General features: G+C 39.8%; 1 protein-coding gene across 1 annotated transcript in view; it reads left to right on the top strand.

The window, feature by feature from the left end:
- KYNU (kynureninase) overlaps positions 1–18,534 on the top strand; it is a gene marked incomplete at both ends in the record, with an annotated part of 58,072 nt that extends 39,538 nt beyond the window's left edge. Inside the window, 4 exons of the mRNA XM_082285436.1 lie at positions 11,640–11,692; positions 13,169–13,254; positions 16,936–17,166; positions 18,382–18,534. Of these exons, the coding sequence (XP_082141562.1) occupies positions 11,640–11,692; positions 13,169–13,254; positions 16,936–17,166; positions 18,382–18,534 (523 nt within the window). The remainder of the gene's footprint in view (positions 1–11,639; positions 11,693–13,168; positions 13,255–16,935; positions 17,167–18,381) is intronic.
- Positions 18,535–19,056: the final 522 nt, after the last annotated feature.

Raw genomic sequence — 19,056 nt, forward strand, 5'->3', positions numbered from 1 at the left:
TAGGAATAAAGCTATCGGCTAATTAGGCTTAATTGCATTGTCTTGGGACAAGTGATTTATTAGGCCAATCTAGACCCATGATGGGCCTGCAGGGGTGTGTTCTCGGATTCACCAACTGCATGGCAAATATCCAAGAGCATTTTTTAACTTTGGAGTGAGTCTCTGGGAGAAAAAATGAGAGAGGTTAATGTGCACTCACATCATCTATTCCCATTCTGATTTCTTCGGCTCCTTTTATGTGGCTCTCATGATTGTCTCCTTGTTCTCTGTCAAGCATTTTCTCTCTCTCTTCCTTCAAATCCTTCCTTGTAATTAAGCTGTACCTTCAAGCAATTTTGCCTCTTTTCTCATTATAAATAACCTTCTTGTTCCTTCCTCCCTCAAGGTCTTCCCTTTTGTTTTGTTATCTTTGCCCTGGTTGGATTTTACGGTGACTGTAAAGGTGCTGTGTGTGAAGTCTGCAGCTGGGGTGAGTGTGGAAGAAATGTGCTGTTCTCATTCCCTGAGTGCACCCCCATGCATTTCTCCTCCTGGATCACACTGAAGGGACATCACTTTGCATGCTCTGCCGTGGTCCTGTCCCACTCCCAGCCTTGGGAATGAGAGGGAGATGGCTCTGCTCCTTGCAGATTTGCTTTCCTGCACTTTCTCATCAGATGGTGTAAGATACAACTGCTTGAACACATGAAAGGAAGCAACAGGCTTAGCCTGATGGAAAGGTGAATGTAGCCTGAGGGCGACTCTTGCATCCTGTTAACTAGCAAGGAAGGGATCCTGGGGCTCTCCTTGGAGTCTGGATGGTTGCTGTGATTTTCCCCTGCACTTCAAAGGCCGTGTGTTATCATCTGCCTGCTCTTTGTGCCTCAGTTCTCCACTTCCAGGCAGGTAGTTTTGAAAGCACTTTGCTGTGTCTTGATTTTTCCCAATAAGACAAAGCAGCAAGCTTCCTTCCTGCTGAATGAATTCCTAGAAATGCTGCACTCGTACTGGTGTCACACACCTCTAAGAAAATGGAAAGAAAACCTTCCTTGCCTGCTTTTTTAATAAGTCACAAAAAGAGGCGTTATTTCTCCTCTTATTCTTGTCCATTCATCTCTGTGTTTCTGTAACCACCTCAGAGATCCTTTCTATTTTAGGGAGGAAAGAGTTTATTTTTAACAAAAAAAACTCAAGTAAATCTTCTGCTGTTTCTGCTAAGAGCTCGCTTACCTCTGTGCAGAAATGTGCTGGAACTAATGCAATTTTGCATCTGGGATTTCCTAGTAGATGTTGACTCACTTTCAGTATTTGATCATTTTTCACTTCCTCTACTTCAGAAATTTTGTAACTTTCTATGAAGCTTTCCTCCTAAGATTCTCAGTTAAACCTGCAGACCTCTCAGTCTGCACATGCCCTTTAAAAATGAGATTTGCTCATGCTTTTTCATTGGTTCATTAGACCACAGTGGGGAATTGTTTCTAATTTCTCCTTATAGAGTGTGCTTTGAGGTCATGGTATGGCTTGAAATTGCTCTAAGCTGAAAACACCAGCAAGAGCTTTTATGCTTTTGTGCCATTTATAGTCACCAGTTTTCTCTCCATTTAAGTCCCCTGGAGTCTGTTCCTGTAATTGTCAGCTATGGGTTCAGATGGGGTTTTGTGCCCGGGATGTTTCCCAGAGCTATTCGTGTCCCTGCCCTGGCTGAACACCTCTCTGGCTTTAGTTGCAGCTCTGGGGTCACAAATACAGCTCATATTGTGATTCATGTCTCAGCCAGCACCTGGCTCAAACCATAAGCATTTTCAAAGGTCATTGGAAGGTCATTGCTCAGGTTAAGGATATAATTCAGTCTTGTTACTTTTTGCTAAGTTGGCATTCTGGGTTTGTGCATTGGGGGATAATGAAAGGCTTTTTTTTTTTTTTTGTTTGGTTTACCACTTGTGCCTATTTGTTTCCACCTGTTCACAGGGTTTCTAGCCCTCATACCCCCTCTTTCTCCTGGCTGAGCCTTCTTTCCAGCACACAACCAGGATAAGGTCTCACTAGGTCAGAAACCTTCATATTTGTCTTCTTCCTTCATCTTCCTTAATCAAATCTCTTTTATCTTGCAAAGTCCAGCAAAGGACATCCACATCTTGCTGTCTTTTATTTCTTACTCATTTCCACGTCTCTGAATCTGGAGTTTCCTAGAGGCCTCCATGACATATATTGTCTATTCTTGCCCACTCGCTGGAAGCCATCCTTCCTCTCACTTTCCATTTGTGAAATACTTACTTTCACACCTCTTTGTCGCTGCTGGTAAATTTTTACTGTCACAGTGACTACTCCTCATTTTTCACCGGAGTAATTTTCAGTGCTCGCTGGCAGCTGCCTCTTGCTGACTTCCATTGTGTGGAAACTGCAGGGCAGCTGCAGCCACAGAGAGCTCACTCAAGGGTCTGAGGAGTGGTTTCCAGAGAGAAGCTGGGAGGAACACAGAATCTTCCCTTTCCTTTTCCTGACCCTAGTTTCTCAGTCAGCATGACATCAATTCACTGATCTAATCACACCCGTGCAACTGTTTTGGGAAAATGTTAGGTTCTTTCTGTCCCAGGCCATGAAAAACGGCTGCTCAGTGTGAATAATTATTTATTATTTTCTTTAGCTGTTTACAGATTATTGACCAAAAATTGAATCGTTTCCTACTGTAGTTTTTCAGCACCCTTCTGTTTCCACTGACAGTTTTCTGAGATGACTTTCTAGCAACCCTTTGTGAGCAAGTGCAGGGAGATTTTGTCAGTGTGTGTTGAAGGTCAGAGTTGCAGGTACAGTTATTTTCTGACAGGAGAATAAGTCCATATAAATGTCCTTATCTGATGGCTTCTCACCTGCTCCTGGTGTGAGAAGAGCCTGGGGCTCCTGGCACCAGCGTTGGACCTCATGTCAGACATGACATGCTTATATTGGGCCTCATGTCAGATCTATTTTAGACCCCAAAAGACTGTTAGTTTATGGGCTACTGAAAATTTGGGCCCTATAAAGAAAGGTCCCTAAGTCACATTTTTCTTGTTTTCTATTGATGGATGAAATTTAGTCTTTTTGAGGAGACACTCTTCAAAACAACTCTGAGAGATGCCCATTTCTGTTCTCCCCTAATTATTTCATATCTTAGACTTCAGCTGAAAAGATCCCATCCAAATTTTCCTCCTTGAGTATCATTTAGTGAATGTTTTGTAACACAACTGCTGGATTCTGTGGCAAATTCGCACATGAAACTATGAATTCAATTAGTTCTAGCCACTGCCATTAAAAAAAATCTCATATAATGTGGCTTGCTTCTTGTTTCAGGCAAAGAGCAGAGGTGATAACTTACATTTTAGTTAATTAGGATTCTGGTATGATAAAAGTCTTGCATTAATATTGTGATTACTCTATTCAAAAACAACAAAGACCCAAGGAAGTGCAACTTCCCAGATCTTAAAATTTTTATGTTATAGTTCAGTCAGATACATTTATTATTTAGAAATCTATCTAGATATCCTCCCCTGAAAGATTTATTCAAGGGATTGTAAAGACTGTATAGTTCAGTAAACGCATCATAGTAATCAAAACTGTCCAAGTCTCCTTTAAGTCAGAATTCACATTTAAAAGTAGCTCTAGGAGGGGTTGTTGCTTTCACTTGTTTAATTTAATCTATTTGAAACAGCCTTGAAAAAAAATTACTGAATTCTTAAAGAATGTACCATGCTTTTTTTTTTATCAGCATAAAATATTTGAGAGCTATTCAGTACTTTATAAAAATCACTGAGAACTTTATTAATATCTCCATGAGTAAATTGGCTCCCTGCTTGATTTTTAATTTCTGATGTTAGGCAGAACATTCAATTTCCCCTTACTAAATGTGTGAACATACTGTTGGCTGTATTCCCCCTTTTCATATATCTGATATTTGGCCAGTGAAAGTGTTATATGAGCACTTTGTGGTAATAGTTGTTCGTAAGCTGATTTAACAGTTTTTAATTCAACTTCATTAGCCTCAGGGGGTTTGTTTTTTGTGAAATCTTCTCCTGGGATTTAATTTAGGCTCCCATTTTGTCTGCTGTTGGATCATACCTTTCTTTTGCCTGATAATGGCGAATGAAATTATCATCCCTTATCGCAAGTGCCTCAGAGGTTTGGTGGAGAGCTCTGCGTGGCTCCAAAGGGCCTTGATTGGATTGGCAGCATTGCAGCCATTCCTCTTCCTCATGCCCTGACCACAGCAACTTGTTTCCTGCTACAGAAGTGAACTCAATCTCCTTTTGTTTTGACCTGGAGGGGTAATATGTATGGACGTGTTGAAATTGGTGTATTCCCACTTGTGCCGAGCCTAAAAGACTAACAAGGTAAAAATCAATCCAGGAAGAGCGTGTGCACCCTCTGTCTTCAAGTACCCATGAGCTGTAAATCACCTTGTACTCCACTGACCAAACAGCCCAGGTTTTTCACCCAAGAGCCTCTCTAATTGTGGAAACAGTTTTGTTAAATCTCCCACCTCGAAGAATAGCAAAGCTCAGGGAGCTGAGAGCTGCCCTGCTACTTTTGGAAAGAGGGTGATTACTCAAATCTAGAAGTTTCTTAATTCCATCCATGCAGTTGCATAGTTAAGTGTCATTGTTTAAATTATGAGACTGTTTTTCAGGATTTGGGTCTTTGCTGTTAAAACTTGCTGCTAGGCAGAAAGTGAATTTAGCTATTTTTTAACCAAGACAAGCCTCAAAATAGAGGAGAAAAATTGTCTCCCTTTAGATGGTACTGAAAATGCAAGCCTCTTAACAGAAGAAAAATGTCATGCTATTAGCCTCTAATACAATCACATTACTTTGGTCCTTTGACAAAGTAAAGCCTCATTGATATTAAATATGAAAAGTTACTACTTTCACAGTAGCAACTTTTCATAAGGAGTTTTGATTTTTTCCACTGAGTTCTAAGAGACTGGTCCATTAATAATGTATGGCGCTGCTCACAAGTCACATATGCTTAATAATTAGGAAACATTTGTAATGAGTTGAAAAGGGTAAGGAAAGCAGCAGAGTGTGTGCAAGTCCTAAACTACAGAAGTCTGAGGCTAATAATTACCTGGGCTTCAAAAGCTTTTCAAATTCTAACAACAGATCCTACTTAAAATTAACAGGCGCTGCACAGAAGAGAATAATGAAACAAGTCCAAGCTTACCATTTGGGATAAAGGATATCTAAATAGATATAAGGGAGGAAAAAAAAAAAGCCTTTAAATATAACTTCTGGCAATCTTGGCAAGGTTTTCTGAAGGAGACTGGTTGAGTTAGGTTCGAAATATTGCTAAAATCTAGCAGGGGTTATAACAGCTGCTATAACTCCCTTAATCCCCCATGCAAATCCTAGCCCTTGTAGGTATGTACTGTGGGGCTTCTCCAAAACTGACAGCTTCTCAGTATGTGAAGAATTTCACCTACACAAGGAGGTTAAAATCATTGAATTCTTGATTTCAGTGATGAAACCAGGAGCTACTTTTCCTTTATGCTTTGTTTTGATTAAACAGACCCCTCAACATCCCAAACATCATTTGAAATGTCTTTCTCCCTTCCAGTGAGCTGTCAGCAGGGGAGCCCTGGGTCAGAGCAGGACCCTGCTGGGGTGCTCAGTGTGGAGAGGGTGGAGTGGAATAACCTTGTCCAACCTCTTGGACTTGTTTTTTTTTTTCAGCATAGCTGTAAAATAGCATGTGGAATTAAGCAATAGAAATACTGATTTTTTTTTTTTAATTTACCTTTTTTTTTTACCTTATTGGAAATGCCACTTAAGTGATCTAGATCAAGAAAAATATAAGATTCTGAACTGAGTAGAAGCACAGCACTGGCAACAACTTTTGAGGGCAAGGTGATAATTTAGGGAAAGGCTGACTGGAGGGGGAAGACACCAGGTTACATCAGCTTTACTTCCACATATCCTTTCCTTATGTGCATATCAAAAACTCCTGTATAAGATACTCCAAATAAATCTTCCTCTTCATCCTTCCATGGTCCTCGTTGCTAAATATATGAGCACATTTTAACAGATATATTCTCACCCTTCACTGGAGAGTTAGGGCAGTCCTGAGCAGAATTTCTAGAGATGAGGGCTTGAGGCATGGAGAGACCAAATGACTCATGAATGATCAGACAAGTCTGTGATCGCAAAGAAAATTGAAACTCCTTCTCAAACCCCAGCCAGTGAGCCAAAAATATGCCATTTAAAGCAATGAGCAGGTTTTTCTGTTTTCTTAGTTGGTGTGTGTGTGTGTGTCATTCTATTTATTCTGAATTTTGGCATTGAATTCAAAGAAATACAATCATGCTCATGTGCTTGCAATAAAATTAATGCCATAGAAATTAAATTAAAATGTATAAAAAAATGCAATTAGAAAGCTGCAATAAAATTAATACAGAGGAGAATGGAAAGACCTGAGCCCAGCTGTTCAACCTGGGTACCAGGTCTGTGCTCAGAGGTTGTGGAGAGTTGTTTGTAGATCTGGGTGAGAGTAAGGTAGATTTGAGGGGGTTAGAGAACTGTTTTCCATGACTTTGCTTTCTGGGACTGACCTTTGACTGAGTGCAGCACCATTTGGAGATGCTCCTGCTCAGAACCTGAGTCCTGGGTGCTTTTTCTATCTGTATTTCATTGTATGGAGCCCAGGAAACTGGAGCAATGTACCTCAAAATATGGAATTAAACTTTCAGTTGAGCTGGAGATTCACATATGGATATAAGGTACGTTTAGAAATGGTTTTGGGTTTGGGGAGTTGATTGTACCTTTTTTTTTTCTTTTTTTTTTTAATCCTGGCATTTAAAATATGCAAGCTGGGCTTTGGATGTGGCACCAGTGCTGTGGTACCACCACTCCCTCCTAGGCAGAGGATGATGGTCAAACACGGTCAGATGTGGATTGTTCCTAGCTCCAGGCTGCCTCCAGCCTGCAGGCTTTCCATGTTCTTTTGTAATTTAATTTCTAACATGTCATGGGTGTTTTTGTCACACATTTCTTGCTAAGAGAGCCGTATTTGAGTCACAATTAACGTCTGTCCTCTAAACTTGTGTCACACTGCACTTGGGCCTCTTGGTTGCCCATCTTAGGTCTTTAGGGTGTCTTCAGACCTGGATGTGCTGTTCAACCAGCCAGTTGTGCCATGGACATACAGGACTGCAAGAAACTGCACTTAATCATTATTTTTGGCCCTTTCATTCTTTTCCCTGCACGAAGCTGCCTTTGCAGGCATAGCATAAGATCTGCCTAGCTCTGTGTAATGAACCTGGGGAGCAGTGACAAGTCTTGTTAACTTCTCAGAGCTGGTTCTTTCTCATGGCTGGAACAGTAGCATGAAAAAATCAAACAAATCTTTGGCAACACCTGGATGCTTTTGCAAAATTAAAGCAATGTGTGAATGAAGAACTTAGCTGCCACCCAGCCGTTACATCAGCTGCTTTGCAGACACAGCCTGCCCCAAAACTGCCTGTTTATGATTTGGCTTAATCCATCCTTTCATAAACATAACATGCTTTGCTGGTATATGCTCCAAATATAATCTAAATAAGGGCTATGAAATTTCCAGCTTGCTTTGTGACCTGATAAGGGAGAAGAGACAAACTGCTTCATTCCCAGGGAAGCTGGAAGATGTAAAATCAAGTATTACAAATTTCACACTGTATTCCTGAAGCTTTCCAACTTGCCTTCTCCTGGATGTGAAATGATTATCTCACACAATATAATGACAGGATACTTCCAGCACATTGCCCTGGACTGTAAAAGCTGGGCCACATTAGTGGTATTTCCCTGTTTTCTGTACCACTACTCAAGAGTTTCTGCCTTTCTTTCTTTCTGAGAAGGAAAATGAGACCCGTGTTGCTCCAGGCTGTAAATTATAAATGAGTAGCATGATCATCTGTAAAGCCGAAGCAAAGGTCAAAGGAATTTTTTTTGTATTTTTTCTGTGTTCTATAACTGGATCTTCTTTGATGTTTACACTGCACATACATCACGATCATTATATCCCGCACTTCTGCATCATTAATGCAACTACAAACGAGATGACTCAAGTTATGAACAACCAGTGCTTCAGTCTAATGCAGACAGATATGAAGGAGGAAAATGAGCTAAATAAAAATACTTATTGAAGGGATCGTTCCCTGGTGTAAATATCCTTAAAGAGAGTATGACTAAATAAGAGGATACTGCTCCTCTCTGCAGTCATTTTCCAGCCCAGCAAACCTCTGTTTGTAAAACAAGAGAACATTTTGGGGTAAAAAAAAAATAAGGAATTTGCAAACCTTTCAGCAATATTTCATTATACTCTTACTTGCCTCATGAAGCCGAGCTAGTAACAGTTTGCTTTAAATTTTATGCGGCACATGTAAAAATTCTGTGCAAAGACTGGAAACTGCAGATTTCCCTGGGAAAGTGTCAGAGTTATCAAACTGTGAGGACTTAGACCACGTTGGATGGGTCCTTCAGCAACCTGGTCCAGTGGAAGGTATCCCTGCCCATGGCAGGGGTTGGAAAGAGGTTCTCTTCAAGGTCCCTTCCAACCCAAACCATTCCATGATGGCAGTGGTTTTATTTGAGGCATAGAATGGAACAATCTACTTTAAAAGTTATTTTCTAATAGAAGTGGGCTTGTAAGAACATGCTCACCTTGCAGAAAAAGGCACAGCTAGTTTGGCACTAATTTAATCTCCTTTTTAGCATGATTTTGCAACAGATTTCATATATGTTTTGCTCCAGGATGGAGAGAGATTCTCTGTGGAGGTGTTCCAGGAGCATGTTCGCTGAGCAGCCTTGGGAGGCTGCTGGAGGTACCTGGGACTGGCAGCAGGATGCTGCAAGCACAAGCTATCCATCACTGAGATAACAATTTTGTTTAGTGATGTGTTAAGACAAGGGCTTAGTTTGGATAAATTTGCATTCTTAAATTTATAGTGGAACATTTGCTAAATTAGACCTTTATCTCCTTAGACACTGATTTTTTACACGCTTCCCGCAATGGGTTTTCTCTGCTGTGGAAAGCATGTAACTTGACAGGCCCATTGCTAATGTGTTTAAGGTGTTTTTAATCACAAGCACATCATATATGGCTTCTCAGAGCCTTCCACCTTATGTATTTTGCCAAAAGTTATGGTTTGGAATTCAGAATCCATTTAGACCTTAGTGCCTTTCTTTCTGAAGCAGGAACAGTTGAAATGGTGACTGTGGTTCAAAATGCTCACTTTGCATGCAGAGTAACAACTCTTTAATAAGAAATTTTACTGCACTAAGTTAATGTGCAGTTTTATTGCCTATTATTTTTAGTGAGCATTTATAAAGCGTTATGTTTGGGGTTTAACACCTTAGCTCTTTCCCATCACAACAGGTTGAAATTTGGCATAGCAGTGGCAACCTTCATTTCAAAATTTTCACAGAAAATTGTAAACAGCAAATTGCTATAATTTGTGAAGATTTTGTTAATTTCCATGCTTTGAAGCCTGTCAACTTAAATGTCAAATAACGTGACATCCATATGGACCATTAGATCAATGAGAGTGTAGGACCAGAGCTGCCTCAAAGTGCACATCCTGCAGTGACACCTCTGAAGTTCTAGAACAGCCAAAAGAGAAAAAATAAAAAAGAGGAAAATCAAATTGTCAGATTATGGTAGGAAAGGGCAAGACATCTAAAACTGTCTTTTAAAAAAAATCCTTCACTCTGTCATTTTGGAAAAGTTTTGAAATTTCACTTTCCAAGTTGCCTCCGTGGTGCTGCAGCTGAGATCTGGGTTGAAGCCAACTTCAGAATTAGCAAGTTTTGAACATTCAAAGTGTCACCAGAGAGCTTTTCATCAGCCCTGATCTGGGTAATGATCTGATTGATCTGTATTTTGTCTTTGATTTTCGGGTGTGGTCCAAGTGGAACATAGTGTTGTTTTCTCCTTCTCACAGACTATTAGTCCAGATGTTTTATTTCCCATGGATTTTTTTCTGCTTAAAACTTTTGAAATTCATAGAATGTGTGTGCAATTGGTATCAGTAGATTGTTGCAGGAATATACAATATTCAGGGTTACAGTCCAATGTTGTCTATACGTTATAGAGTTCCTATAAAATAACTGAAATATCTTTTATGATTTGAAGCATCAGCAATGGAGTCAGTCGGGCAGAGGCTCCACTGTGCTTTATTTGGGATGTATTCATTTTGGCAATGTAATATCTCATTTAAAATGGATGTATATTGCATTATTAATTTTCATGGCTCTTAGAATAAAAACATCATGCAGCAATAAAGAAAAAACCATGCCTTTTCTGTAGAGCCTCTGTTTAGATGCAGCTCACAGAAGTAAACATAAAACCTGTGTTGTTATACAGAAATACGAACTACTTTATTTTACACTCTGCAGTATTCATATAACAAGTTTCTAACTCAAATGTGGTCTTAATCCTGCAGAGCTCAGCTCTTTTAGGCAAACTGCAAAATGCTCCTGCTTTAGGGAGAGGCCGTGACTTTCTTTTCCCTGTTTGCTTCCAGGAAGGCTGATCTACTGTGACTTTTACATAGAGACCTTTTTATCATTACAAGTTCTGCCAGGCTTCACTCCTAACGACTTTACTATCTGGCATAGGGAAAACTGAGCAAAGCCTTGGCAGAAATGGTGTCCAATATGTCCAGTCCTGCAGAGCTGAGAAGTTCTGGAAGGAGTCTGTGATGGTGACTTCTTGATATTGTAAAAGCATTGATACATGGGAAATCTCAAGTGGGGCTGGCATTATTAATCACTGATGTCACTGTGTGCTGAGTTAAGAAGTGGAGAACCCAAGGGAGGTGGGGACAGACTCCTTGATTTTGCAATATTGGTTTTATCTGCAGTGCCCTGGCAGTAGGTGATCCAGTATATCCAGCTGCTTTAGAAAACTGTATGCAGCAGTGTCCTTGGAGATATTTTCCATTAGATATGAGTTAATAATGCAGTGTCATTTTAATGTCTAAGCTCAGACATATTATTTTTTAAATAATTGAATTTTTTTTTTTTTTCTGGAGATGATCTTTAAAAAAGTAATATTGCATTAAACTGGTTTGGGTTTTATTTTAAAGAAAGATTTTGAATAGTAAGTTTACTTCATTGAGAATGAAAGTGTATGCAGAATTCACACTGGTCTCACAGTAAGGACGAGGCAATGCCCACATAATTATCTTTCCAAGGTCCTGTTGTCTGCTTGCTGTTCACCAAAAAGTGCTTTTCTTGGTGAAACTAAGGAAGATTTTATAACTCCTTTTAGCTTTCAATATTCATTAAACTAAGTTTAAGAGCACGGGGAGAATGGTTTGAATTTAATGCCTTGGAACCAAACAGTGGAAATATTTCTGCACTGTTTTTTGTTTTGTGAAGTGACTTCACATAGAATGGATATTGTTAAAATCGATAGTTAATTGAAAGATGTGGTGTGTTTTATCATTTGCAGTAAAAGAGAAATTCTCAAATGGTAATGTTAAGTTTTTAGTGCTAACTCTTTATAGAATTTATTGCATTTTTATGTCACTGTTAGAAATAAAATGTATTATTATAAACATATATATTGCTCAATCTTATATAATTCTTAACACTCTAAGCTAAATTAAAAGATATTAAGTTTTCTATTAATTTATTTTCTTTAAAAAATCTTAGGCTAATCGGCTGGTGGGGCCATGACTTCAAAACACGATTCCTCATGGAAAACAGTATGTACTTATACACTCTCAATTTTACCTTTTTTGATTTATTTATATATAACCAGCTTCACTTTTTTAGCAGTTTGACAAGGACAGAACTTTGCATTTCCTCATTTATGTTAAAGGCATTAGGCTAAACTCATCCCAAATATGTAATGCAGTGCAGTCAACAAAATAAATGTTGGAATAAATTTATGTTTGGGCATAAGGGTTTGACTGTCTGCTCCTTGATATTCTGCTGAAATACCTTCAAAATGCAGATATAGAATATGGATGAAACTTTCAAAATATCTCAGTGAATTAAATTCATAAGTCTGTGAGGAGCAAGGATCTGCTAACATTCACTGGGGCAATATCTTTCTTCAGGATTAGTTCCACTGGAATTAATGAGAAATTATATAAATAAAGGTAAGGCAAGCTGGCATAAGTCGTGAAATCTCACTTACGTTTCAGCATCTCCAAATTTCCTGCACTAGGGAAGGATGGGTTGTAAGACAAACCTGCTCTGAAATAGTGAAGTGGTTTTTGTTCCAATACATAATGAGGACTCCTGTCCAAATCTGACAGCTAGACTGTTCCAGTTTAAACTATGGCAGAGAGAATATCCTGAGGGATCAGGATGAGAAAGGAGCTTTTTGGTTTGATTGGTTTTTTTTTTTTTTTAATATATTTTTAATTTTCTGTGGCGGTGCCTGTTGATGTGGCTTTGGCTGGAGAGCACCTCTCTAATAGCCTCAGTCTGCTCTTTGTTTTCGGACCAAATGCAAGAGAGTGGCACGATGGAAAGCCAGCAGGAGACACAAATTGCCTTGAAATACTGCTAGAAGAAGAAAAACATTGTTTATTCATTTCCATGAGCAGTTTACAGGGGAGAAGTTGGGCATTATAAAATTAGTTGGTCTGCTGTGCGTGAAAAGCATTTCCTCCGCTTCATCCTCCTGCTCTGGTGCTGGAGCATGAAATATGAACGGTGACACAGAACTTACAGTGAGGCTTTGTAGACTTATTAAATAGATTTTGTGAAATTTCACAGCCCAAAGTCTAGGCAACTCCTCTACGTGGCCTGAAGCTACACTTAGCTGCATATGCAGCCTCCCATGTGTCTCGTCAGCTCAATAAAGTTAAGGAACGTGATTCCTTGCTCTGCGTGAGCGTGCCTCTGCTGACTTGGAATTTCTCAGCCTCGTGCCAGCCTTAAAAGAGATTCAAGTGTAAAGGTGGTTTTAACACACACCATTTAAACAAATTAATTGCAGTTCTCTGGTTCCCATGAAGCTGCTAATGAGGTCTTCTGCTGGATAAAATTGGGCTTCTCTCAAAGTTGAAAGTATTAGCTGGGAATAGATTACTCTTTCCTTTTAATGACCCATTCCTACAGGCCACATTAGGGAAATATTTTACTGTGTGAGGACAGACTTCAAGATAAGGTCCAATCTATTAAAATGAAGAAATCAAAAACACTAATATAAGTTATTCATTTTCCAGAATTACAACTAAGTGAAGGAATTAATGGATTCCGGTTATCAAATCCTCCAATTTTACTGGTCTGTGCTCTGCATGCCAGTTTAGAGGTAAGTAATTGCTTTACTTTGAGCGTGAGTTTAGGAGTATAAAAATATTTAATGAATGCTACTTGTATTATTGCTGTCTCCCTTAAAGAAATCTGTGAAATATTTGAAAATTGAAGGGGAGAAGTAATGAAAAGCAAACAAAATAACCCCACAGCTCTGAGAGACCAAGGGCTTTAATGAATATACTCACCTCCCCATGTCTCTCACAAACTCTGCTGGAGGATGCAGAGTATTTGAGGTTTGCACCTCCAAACCTGGACTCTGGCATTGCATTTGTTCCTGCTTTTAGGGGCTCAGTACAAACAGCACCTTTATCCCATGGAAGTATACAGGGCTCGAAATAATAGAATAATTAAATTTGGAAGAGATCTCTGAGATCACCAAGTATACCAGTGACTTGTCTTAGTGCTACTCATGGGAAGGATTCTGCTCAGCATCTTCCTACAGAGGAGTCATGTAGGTCTGAAAAGTTGCATCCAGAGCTGCTGTTTCCTATACTCCATGAGCAAAGCAGACTTACATCCTTTATGAAAGAAAATTATGTATCCTGGGTGCCCTGGATCAACCAATCCAGTGGCTCAGGGAACCTCTTTTTCCTTTGGTTACAAACAGAAGAGACAGAAGCTCTCTGCAAATGTTTCCTAAAATGGGAATTCATGAGTTTGGCATAACTCCAGCCTTTTTTTCATAGAATCATTAGTTTTCTGGTGGTCAAAGGAGCAGAGCCCCATCTCTGACCTATCTGTGTATGAATCACTGACACTGAGGCTGTGGGAAGAGCAGTCCTGCCATACAGAGCTAATTCCTCCTTTTCTCCAAAGGTGTGATCTGTGTGCTGAAAGCTCCGATCTGCTTTGGAGAGCACAGCTCATCCCTCTTTGAGGGCGTGGAGCTGTCCCCCAAACACCTGGGTTTCACATCAAGATGTTCCAGCATTCCTCTTAAGGATGGTTCACCCCTGAAATCAGGACTCTGGGTCTCTGTGGCTCAAAAGGGTGGTGTTACTCAGATTTACCTGCTATATGCAGTATATTATTCTGCTCTAAAATCATCCTTAAGCTGGTTTTCAAGGCAGCCTTGGGTAGCAAGGTTTTGCTGCCAGCATAAATGGCAGAAATTTATTTCTGCTTAGCATTCCATTAATTCTAGTGGAATGACTGAGCTGATGCTGGAACAAAGAGCAGTGTCCACATCCCTCTTCTGTATTTATTGAAAAAACAGCATTTTAAGCAAACAAAGTCAGAAAATTTCCAGTTATGCTCTCTCCATCCTGCATGCAACGCTGAAGGACTGCAAAGGGCACAGTCATGCTTCTTGTTCCGCCTGACAATTTATTTTTTTAGTCCTTAAACATCCAATATATTGTTTTAAACTTTATGTGACCTTTGAGATAAGCTGAAAGCTATTCTGCTATGACCCAGATTGTCAGTGCTCGGGTTTGTGTGGGCTGGTGTCATTTAGCCCACTGCAGGGAGCCTCGAACAATGAGGGCTGAGCAGTTTCCATTGCCTCCCCTTTCCCTGCCCACATTACCTTTTGGCACAGCCAGGATTTCCCAGTGCTAATTGCTCTAATACAGTGGGAAACAAAATAGTTTTCATGTCTGGCAATAGATGGCTAGTGAAATTGCATGCCACCTTCACTGGGACACATTAAGCAGAAGGCAGTGTTTCCGATGGAAACAATGAAAGCTGCAAGTGTTAATGGATGTTATTCCTCAATAATGCTTAAAGTGACTGTTATGGCACTGGCTGCTGCCTTTTATGGAAAAAAGGGGAGCGCTCTACAGACACATTTTAAAGACCTTTTTCAAAAATTTCACCCAGGAGACCAAATATTCCTTCACAAAGCCTGTGGAAACAGATTTTTGCATGCAGCCTAAGGAGATCCATCCCTCATACTCCTGCAAATCCTGGAGGAATAGGAGGCAGGTCTCTGTTTTCCCTCTAGTAATGCACTGAATAGGCCTGTGTCTGCTCTGCCTGTCTGGGTGGAGAGGGAAGCACCTCTAGATTTTTTGTTGGCCTGTGCAGGTGCTGACTTCTGGTGGCTCTGGTCCCTGTCACGTTCATTCCCTTGCAAAGTCTGTCTTACAGCATCCATATTTCATTTCTCAAACACAAATGCAGGGGTTCTTGGTTTTGTGCAGCATCTAGTGGCTGTGATAGCATCAGGGAGTGAGACTCGGGATGTTCTACAAAAGAATGATTCCCAGATGCTGCTGGGAACCAGACTGTTGTGTTTTGAGTAGAATTTCTCAGGTACTTCTCTTTATGCTTTTCCAGGTTATGATACAAGTAATCTTAAAATTGTTACTTCTCTTGTATGAAACAGTTGTTTCTTGAGAGTGAAGCTCATGGACTGTCATCCAGGGCACTGCCTTGCCTCTGATTTGCAGCTGCAGTCAGTGGAGAGAGAGCTGTCCACGAGCATTGATGTGCCAGGATGTGATCTGAAGTGGCTGTTGGGCACTTGCATGTCTGTATCTTGTCATTTTCCCCTGCAGCCAATTCCATAAGAAGAAAGAAAGGGAAGATTTGAGGAAGGCAGGGGTAAATTATTTCTGGGGTTGCTTATTCCATCATTCCCTGTAATGGAACCTTTCCAGAGTAAAAGAAGAAGCTATCTCACCTTCTGCTTCCAAGCTCCTCTACCACACTGATCTTGTTTGTGTGGTCAAATGGCACTGCCATTTTCAAGCAGTCATTTTTGCACCTCTCATGATATTTTGAGTGTGTAAAGCTCACCAGTTCTTGTAGCTGTGCAAGAGCACAGATCTACTGAAAAAGAATTCAGTGAATATTTTTTTTTTTCTTCTTGTGGTTTAGGAGAGAGGGAGCCTGTACAGGACTTAAGGCTACAAAGTCAATATGTTAGTACACATTTTGTGCTTTCTAAGTCAAGGATTTGTACATCAGTCATGATGTTTCAGTCTTGGCCTTTGGATTTTGTTAGTAGAATCATTTAGTTTGGGAAAGACCTCTGAGATCATGGTGTCCAACCATTGACCCCACACTGCCAGGCCCACCACTAAACCATGTCCTCAAGTGCCACATCTATGTGTTTTTTGAACACTTCCAGGGACTGTGATACCTGCCAGGGAGCCTGTTCCAATGCTTGTCCACCCTTTTAGTTAAGAAATTCTTCCTAATATCCAAACTAAACATCTCTTGGTATAACTTGAGGCAGTTTTCTCTTTTCCCATCACTTGTTATCTGGGAGAAGAGATCAAACTCCACCTGACTACACCCTCCTTTCAGGGAGTTGTAGAGAGTGATAAGGTCTGTAGTAAAGGTACACACAAGGGAAAAATTTTCATGTGATATTGAGTTTCATGCAGCACTGTTGCATCTATGGAGGATTTATGGATCATTTTCAGACATGCAGATGAATGCTCTCTTAGCAAATTGGCTTTGTGTGCAAGCTCATTTATGCAGACATAGATGTGTATGAAACTTTTAAACAATAAGCACAAATATCTGTCATTATCTAAAGCATAACATTATCCTGGGTTTTCCAAAGCCCAGTCCTGCCATGTTTATGTAAAATGCCTATCTGGTATTACTACTTAATTCCAGTGATAATGTGCAGAGAAATCTGTCACCTTTTTAGTCTTTCTTTATTTCCTTTTCATTTTCTACAGCAACACGTTGTCATTCTAATGGTTTCAAATCATTACAGGTTTTTAGTCAAACTACGATGAAAGCATTGAGGAGGAAATCCATTCTGCTCACTGGTTACTTGGAATACCTGATAAAACATTACTACAGTGAGGATAAAACAAATCCAGAGAAGCCCTTTGTAAGAATAATCACACCATCTCGGATTGAGGACAGAGGATGCCAACTCACTCTGTCATTTTCCCTTCCAATCAAATCTGTGTTTAAAGAGCTGGAGAAGAGGGGAGTAGCTGTGAGTAAATCAAACTTCATCTTCTTAACAAGTAAAAAAGTATTAATTTACTTTTATTCAAATATAACCTCATATAAGGCAAATACCCTCTAGGACTGATGACAGTTTCTTACATCTTCAATTTTCACTTGCGCAAGCAATCAAATACACAGTTATTTTATAGATTATTTGTTACACTCTATGTTGCCCTTTCACTTTTGACTTATTTCCAGTAGTTCTGGAGTCACTGCTGAGGTTAGAGCTGTATCATGGGTGCACTAGGATGGGAGGCACACCTACAGACACATGACAAGGAACTCTGAACCTACATCAGTTGCCTTCTTGATCCACAAATGGCCAAAAGCTTTGTGAGGCATCGAGATGGAGCAGTGGAAAAGCTGCCATTTCCTTAGAGATGTGTTTTAGCACTCAGGAAAAGAAGCCACTAAGCAGTACTTCCATGTAATGGCACAGCTACCATTGAGCACTGCTCCGAAAGAATAAGGGGGAAATTTAGGGCCATACATTGGGTGATTCAGATGTGATGGGAGGTGAGACTGATAGCATAATGCCATATAAATGAGATATCAGTTTTATTTCTGCTGGTGATTTGTCTCCCCAAAGGACACCTCTTTTACCTTACGTATGCTGCTGCTTTGATGCTGCCAGGGAATTCCAGGAACTCCTGCTTTTAAGAGGCCACGGGGCCTCACGCTGTTGGCTTGCCTTTGCAATGCAGTGATATTTTTCAAATATGAGAGATTATTGTATTCAGGAAAATGTTCAAAATCACAGAGGGGGAAGAAAAATACTGCAATACCTGTGCCATCACTTGTACCTTTAGAACAAGACATTCTCACATACTGGAATGGGTTTTGTTGTGTTTGGTTTGTTGTTTTTTTTTTATCAGCTGTGTGCCTTTTCAACTCTGAGTTGCTGTAGGCACTAAGGTGAATTTTGGGGCTACATGGCTGGTTTGAAGCCCTCAATGGCACTGCTAGAGTCCTGCCAATCCTGAGATTTGCATCCTTTTTTTAGGCAAAACATTTCTTACTAAGTTCTTCACAATCCTGCTCCTCACTGTAGTTGCTTGAGGATCCCAAAGCTTTTACACGTGCCTCTTTGTCAGTCCAGTCATTCTTCCTTGAAGACAAGTTGTGGCATTTAAAAATATAGCCTGACAGATAAACATGAAGTGACCTGAATTTACTGAATGTTCCCTCTCTGTTTTTGCAGTGTGACATGCGAGAACCAAACGCTCTTCGTGTTGCCCCGGTTCCTCTCTACAATTCTTTCCATGATGTGCACAGATTTATTGAAATCCTGGGATCTGCAATTACATCTTCAAAACAAACAGCAAATAATACCATGCTATCTGGCTCTTATTGATGGCTCAGCTCTATCTTTTAATCTATTTCTGACTAAGATACATTTATCCTGCTGAGCGATTCTTTGCTTCGAGTAGACCGAGCTATATCCCATGCAATTTGCAAAAAAATGACTGTGCTTGAATAGTTATTTACAACAGACATAGTTTTATTAAAGCTCATATTTCCACTCTGCTTTGACTTTGACTTCATGAATTAGTATGCTTTGTATATTTTAATGGGGCTTTTCTTAAACATTTTATGTAGTTTTATTACATTAACTTTGAGAAGCATGGAAGAATTGCTATCAACTAGAACAGGGATGAAAAAAAATCCTTCTTTATTATAAAAATTATGCATAATAAAATGTGGAAAATAGACAAATCACCAGCTGTTAAAAGATACAGTTCAATTTACATTTTTAATTTAGTAATTCTATTTAAAGTACAGGGTATACTTGAAAAGTAAAAGTTGAACAATAAGTTGTTTCAAAACTCCTGACTGCTGCACACTGAGTTTTTCAAAGGGCCCAATATTTTGAAAT

This window comes from Coloeus monedula (genome assembly GCF_965178545.1).
Source record: "Coloeus monedula genome assembly, chromosome: 7".
Classification (NCBI taxonomy): domain Eukaryota; kingdom Metazoa; phylum Chordata; class Aves; order Passeriformes; family Corvidae; genus Coloeus; species Coloeus monedula.